This window comes from Ctenocephalides felis, unplaced genomic scaffold (assembly GCF_003426905.1).
Source record: "Ctenocephalides felis isolate EL2017-DRISC unplaced genomic scaffold, ASM342690v1 CF-g0.4_SCAFFOLD_01384, whole genome shotgun sequence".
In the NCBI taxonomy this organism is placed as follows: domain Eukaryota; kingdom Metazoa; phylum Arthropoda; class Insecta; order Siphonaptera; family Pulicidae; genus Ctenocephalides; species Ctenocephalides felis.
In genome coordinates, this window is record NW_020537538.1 from 6,772 (window position 1) to 13,859 (window position 7,088).

The 7,088-nt window shown below is 33.2% G+C and overlaps 1 protein-coding gene across 1 annotated transcript; it reads left to right on the forward strand.

Annotated features, from left to right (window-relative positions):
- Nucleotides 1-1,967: 1,967 nt before the first annotated feature.
- On the forward strand, nucleotides 1,968-7,088 carry LOC113369522. The gene has a single exon (XM_026610223.1). It carries the CDS (start codon nucleotides 1,968-1,970, stop codon nucleotides 7,086-7,088), a length of 5,121 nt encoding a protein of 1,706 aa, XP_026466008.1.

Here is a 7,088-nt window from a genome sequence, read left to right on the forward strand (position 1 = left end):
TCAACCACAAGATATGGCACGACTATTGATGCAGTTTTCTCCAGAAATGTACATAGTTTACAAAGCAAAATTTATGTCTCTCATTTCAGTTATCACAAACCTATTATATCATATATGAAATATGATAGCAATTAATCTATCGCTGTTGTTTTAAACTGTGTTATTGATATTATGTGATTATTAATAAATGATTTTTAAAATTCAAATATGATGTTTTTTTATTTTATCTTAATTGCCTACTCATACAATATTAAAAGTTTTACTTCAATCGCGTGTGATCCATACGCGCACTCTTTTTTTAGATCAAGCCATTTCCAGCAATTTGTCCAGCATTATCATGACCTTATCAACTTTGTCGCAAAAATTTACTTAACAATTAGAATACACCATGAAGAAAGAAAGAAAAGCAAAGTTGATAAATATGTACTCCGCTTTCATACGAAAATTGCGCTTTTTAACACCAATAATAAATATATTACATTTAAATAAATATTTCATTATTGCTTTCTAATTTCCCATAATAGCCTTAGCCAACTGTTCTTATTTTCAGTGAATTTTATAATAATGTTTGAATTTTATAATAATTATAATGTTTTATTTTTTTTTCTAATTTCCCTTAAACACCTTGTATAACTAAAATAAATAAATAAATAAATAGTTCATTACATTCATTAGTTCAACATAAATTGTATATTATATATAATGTATATTATATATAATATTTTGCCAACAATTTCGAACACACAGACTTTCATTTGACGCTTAAGCGATCGAGTTTGACATATCTCGGCCGCGAAATTACCCTCGTATGCCCTCATACCATAGAACATCTTTTGACACTTTTTTACTTGAGAAATTGAGACTTGTATGGGGACTAGCAGTCCATGAAATTGTATAAGGTCTATGTGTCTATGTAACCTATTCAACTATATTCATCAAGGCAATACGATCAAAAATGTATGCTTCGAGCGCTATCACGGAATAGTGTACAGCAACTCCCGGCATTATATTCACGAACCGAATTTTATCACGGAATTAGAGACAAACGCGTTGGAAAGAATTGTATATGGTAACACCATTATTTTTGTTCACACTAGTCAACACTGCTGCTGCAGTATTATCAGTACCAGCAGTAACTAGAATTCAATAGATAGATTTTGGGATTACAACTGTTCAGGTCGATAGTACCTTTTATCAGTAAATCGATATCATTGTGATTTCCGTACTCCGTTACAATTATTTGGCAAATAAATTGAATCAATTAAAATAGTGTTTAATTTATAAAATAAGTTCTGCAAGACATACAGTATACGAATTTCTTGGAAAATACGTCCATAAAATTTTGGTCCTTCAACCGGATCTTGGCTAGATCTTGAGCTGCAGAATATACATTTTATTCTAAAATTTGTGCACTACGTCAATTTTGTGCAATACGTGCACGTGCAATTAGCTGCAGTTTGCTGAATGCTGACACGTGCAATTTGCTGCCGAATTACTGTGGACATCATCCACGTGGCCTAAGTGAACTTGGGGTTCAGGAAGTGTCGCGAGTCTACCAGTGACATATGCGGAGTTAAGGAGCTGTGGAAAGTCTACCACGTGTCCCAAAGGAATTACTTGGAAGAATTCATGAGGTGACATTGTAGAAGTGATATCTATTGACATTTATTTATTTGACATTACCTACAGTGAATATTATAATTATTTCATTGTATTGTAATTGCTTATTATAGTTATAAATTTTGAGTTGTAAAGGTCGTAGGCTTGTAGGTTTCATTGTTGTTTGACGCCATTTTACGCGACCGACATCCATTATAGTTAGCTTAAGGTCTGAAGTTTATACTCGTGTGGCCTTACCTAACAATATTATATTATTTTTTCAAAGTTGTTTTCATATTTTCATTCTTTATACCGATTGTTATTAGTTTATAAATTTAATTTGAAGTAATAATTTAATTTCAATCAAAATGGCCGACTTAAGTACATTGTTGCAACAGAGGTCACAGATAGAAATTACGTTTGACATTATATTTAAATATGTTACTAGCTTTAAAGGCGATAATATTGCCGGTTTAAATATACGCAAACAGAAATTACTAGAAATGTTTCATCGGATCGAGGAAATATATGTTGAATTAGAATTGCTCGAGCCCAAGAAGTACTCAGTAGAATTCCGCAAATATTGTGAGAAACATTTAGATTTATTGACTAGGATTGACGAATTAGTCCAAGATAACACCGTTGATAACAAACAAGCTATTGATAATATTATAAAACCCAATAATCCGCAGGTTAAATTACCTGACATAGTATTGCCGAGGTTCAATGGCGAATATAATTCATGGGTTGAGTTCAAAGATATTTTCATTTCATTAATACATAACAACACAAATTTAACAGATGTAGAAAAGTTGTATTATCTAAAAGGTTCATTGTCTTCTGGCCCGTCTAAATTGATAGCGAATTTAACCATGACAAACCAAAACTATGCCATAGCTTGGAATTCATTGACACAGCATTATGATAATAAACTTTTCATTATTAATGCACATTTGTCATCATTATTTAATTTACCAAATTTAACTAGAGATACGTTTGAACATTTAAATTCATTTTTAAATACTGCTCGACAACAGGTGCTATCACTGAAATCAGTTTATGATGAAGCTAAGTATTGGGATTTAGTCTTTATATTTTTATTCACAAAAAAGTTGGACGATAAAACCTGCTTGGCATGGAATTTACATAGGAATACAGATTTGCCTACTTTAGAACAATTTTTTGAATTTTTAACATCACGTATTTCAGCCTTGGAGGCGACTTTTAGATCAGAACCTTCTAGTAGTAAATCAAAATTTAATTCAAAACCCGTTAATTTCATTAGTAAACAAAAATCCAAGCGAATTTGTCCATTTTGCAAACGAAATCACCCATTATTTAATTGTGACGCATTCAAAAAATTGTCTGTCCAAGAACGCAAGAAATTTGCAAATAAAAATAATTGTTGTGAGAAATGTTTGGATGGTTTTCATGCCTTAGCAAGTTGCAAGTATACGGGTTCATGTAGGGTATGCAAATCCGAATTGCATAATACTTTGCTACACAGTGCACAAAGTGATCAGATTAGTCACCAAGTAGATAAGCCTTCTGATAAGCCACCGACGATTTTGTTAGCTAATTGTAAAAATAACATTCAAACCTTGTTATCTACTGCCATTGTAAGGGTTTATGATTCATTTGGTAGATCATTCAATGTACGGGCATTATTAGATAGCGGTAGTCAAATAAATATTATTTCGGAGTCACTTGCCGACCGGTTAAATTGCACTCTAAATACAGTATCAAATTCTTTAAGTGTTTTACATGGACATTCGTTATTTAGTAATAAAACAGCTACTATAAAAATATTTTCAAATGCTTCTACGTTTTCTAGAACCTTAGATTTTGTTGTTTTAAAATCAATCACTAGTAATTTGCCGTCCGCTGATATTAATATAAACGATTGGAATATTCCCTCACACATTAAATTAGCAGATCCTCATTTTTATATTTCAAGCCCTATAGATATGTTGATAGGAGCTGAACTCTTCTTCGACATTCTACAACAGGGTTCTATTAGGTTAGGAAGTTATCACCCGATTTTACGTAACTCCAAGTTTGGATGGATTGTTTCGGGCAATTACAATAGTGTTGAAAGGTCTGAGGAATATGTAGGTTTGATAACACATTCTAATTTTAAATTAAATGAGAATTTAGTTAAATTCTGGAATTTGGAAGAAATACCTGAGACAAATATGCGCCTTTATGGTTTAAATAAAATTTGTGAAGAGCAGTTTCTATCTAGTGTTTCTAGAATTAATAATAGGTTTGAAGTTGCCTTGCCCTTTACACCAGATTATCAAGGAGAATTAGGTCATTCATATGGTGTTGCACATAAAAGATTTCTTTATTTAGAAAAGCGTTTTTACAAGAATCCCAATTTATATAAACTTTATCGTGAGTTTATTCATGAATATATTTCTATGGGGCACGCCGTTCAAACAGATATTCCAAAATCGGACATTTTAGATACCTTTGATTCTTCCACCAGTCATAATCATTATTATATGCCACATCATGCTGTTTTTAAAAATTCAGATTCTAATAAAATACGCGTTGTTTTTGACGCATCGACTAAAACTTCGTCGGGAAAGTCTCTTAACGACATCCTTCTAGCTGGTCCAAAATTACAGAAGGATTTATTTTGCATTTTGCTAAGATTCAGATCGAAGCCTTTTGTTTTCATAGCTGATTTAATTAAAATGTTTAGACAAATAAATATTAAAAGAGCCGATCAGGAGTATCAAAGGATTCTTTGGAGGGACTCTCCTTCGGAAGAAATAAGATGTTACAGGCTTACAACTGTAACTTACGGAACGGCTTCAGCTCCATATCTTGCGATAAGATGTTTGAATCATTTAGCCTTTGAAGAAAAAGCCACATTCCCGATTGCTTCACATGTACTTTTAGAGGACATTTATGTCGACGACATAATTACTGGTGCTAATAGTATAGAACATTTACAGCGTACTAAAATTGAATTAATTAAGTTATTAGAATTAGGCGGTTTTGGCTTACATAAATGGGCTTCAAATATTCCAAGTTTTTTAAATGATATTCCTTTGCAATTGAGAGAATTTAAAACCCCTATCTTTACTGACGATAAAAATTCTATTAACACCTTAGGCTTATTATGGAATCCAAAACAGGATCACTTTCTTATTTCAGTTCCCACTTTTAAATTTAATAATTGTACAAAGCGAGTTATTTTATCTGTGATATCACAAATTTTTGATCCTTTAGGACTGATCGCACCTGTCGTTATACAAGGAAAATTGATTTTACAAGAACTTTGGAAAGATAAGAAAGATTGGGATGAAAGTGTTTCTGCAAACGTTGAAAATAAGTGGTTCAAGTTTGCCACAAAGTTAGGGACATTATCACACTTAGTTATTGATCGTTGCGTTTTTCATCACAAACGTATTATAAGTATTCAACTTCATGGTTTTGCTGATGCGTCTTCATATGCTTATGGAGCATGCTTTTATGTTAAAACCACATATGAAGATAAAACTACGAGTGTGAAACTACTGTGTGCGAAATCAAAAGTTGCACCTTTAAAACCGATAACTTTAGCGAGGTTGGAATTGTGTGCTGCATTATTATTGGCTAGGTTGTTCAGAAGGGTGATTGATAACATTGATATAAATTTTGAAAAGGTTTTACTTTGGAGTGACTCAAACATTGTCTTGTCATGGATCGCTGGCGATCCAAATAGATGGCATATTTTTGTGAGCAATAGAGTAGGAGAAATTACTGACATTACTCCCGGCACAATCTGGAGACATGTGCCTTCTGATTTCAACCCAGCAGATCTAATTTCACGAGGCTTATCCGCAGATCAATTAAAAACTTGTGAGCTATGGTGGAATGGCCCAAGTTGGTTGTCTGAGAATACTGATAGGTGGCCAAATGTTGATCCTTCTTTGGACGCTGTTCTACCCGAACAAAGAGTTCTATTAGTTAAAGAAAACAGCAGTTCTTTTCTTGATACTTTCTGTCAGCGATTCTCTTCGCTAAGAAAAATGACTAGAGTACTAGCTTACTGCTTAAGAATGAACCCTTATATTAAAAGGTCGATAGGTCGTGGTGATCACAATACGTTATCGGTCCCAGAATTAGATAATGCGTTGAAGGTAATTTTAAAATTGGTTCAGTTAGAAACCTTCACAAAAGTAATAAAAAATCTGCAAGATAGTAAACATACTCCTAGTCTTAAATTGATGTCGGAATTGAAATCGCTTCATCCTTTCTTAGATAAGTCAGGTTTTTTGAGAGTGGGTGGTAGGATAGAAAATGCTGATGTTTCTTATGAACAAAAGCACCCAATAATTCTGCCCAAAAAACATTATGTTACAAGACTCTTATTGAAACAAGAGCATGAAAGGTTGATGCATGCGGGCACGCAAACGGTTTTAGCAAATATTCGTCGAAAATATTGGCCCTTGAACGCGCGAAGAGAGCTAAAAGCGATAATACACTCATGTGTAAAATGTGCAAAAATTAAAGCTGTCACTGCCTCTCAATTAATGGGAAGTTTACCCATTGATAGAGTTAAATTTCAACGCCCTTTTTTTAATGTTGGGGTTGATTACGCAGGACCGCTGACGATAAGATCGAGTCGATTAAGGAAAGCACCAAGAATTAAGGCTTATATTGTTTTGTTTGTTTGCATGGTGACTAAAGCTGTTCATTTAGATATTACAACTAGCCTCACAGCAGAATCATTTATTTGTGTTTTAAAGAGATTCGTTTCTCGTAGAGGTCTATGTTCGGTAATAAATAGCGACAACGGAACGAATTTTATAGGCGCTAATCATGAGTTGCAAGAGCTACGGAATCTTTTTAGTAAACAATCCTTCAAGACAGATATAATTAACCAAGCTGCGACAATGGGCATAACTTGGAAGTTTATTCCTTCTCATTCCCCACATTTTGGTGGATTGTGGGAAGGAAGTATTAAAATTATGAAATATCACCTTCGAAGGATAATAGGCTCCTCCTGTTTAACTTATGAGGAATATTTAACAGTACTATTACAGGTGGAAGCAATTCTTAATTCACGTCCTCTTATGGCAATAACAGATGATGTTTCTAGTTTTCAGTACTTATCGCCTAGTCATTTTTTGATTGGAGATTTTTTAACTACAATCCCAGAACCAAACGTAAATTTTGATAAATTAAATTCATTAACGGTATATAAGCAATTAACTGCCATGCGAGATAAATTTTGGACTTTATGGTCAAAGGATTATTTATCTTATTTGCAAAAACGTAATAAATGGTCAGATAACCAGCCAAATTTGAAATTAAACTCGATAGTTTTGATTAAGGAGGATAACCTTCCCCCATTAAAATGGTGCTTGGCTAGAATTGTTAATTTAAATTATGGTCGTGATGGTAAAGTTCGAGTGGCAGAAGTTAAAACCTCAAATGGAACCTACACAAGACCTATTCATAAATTAGTGCCTTTGCCAATTAATGATTAA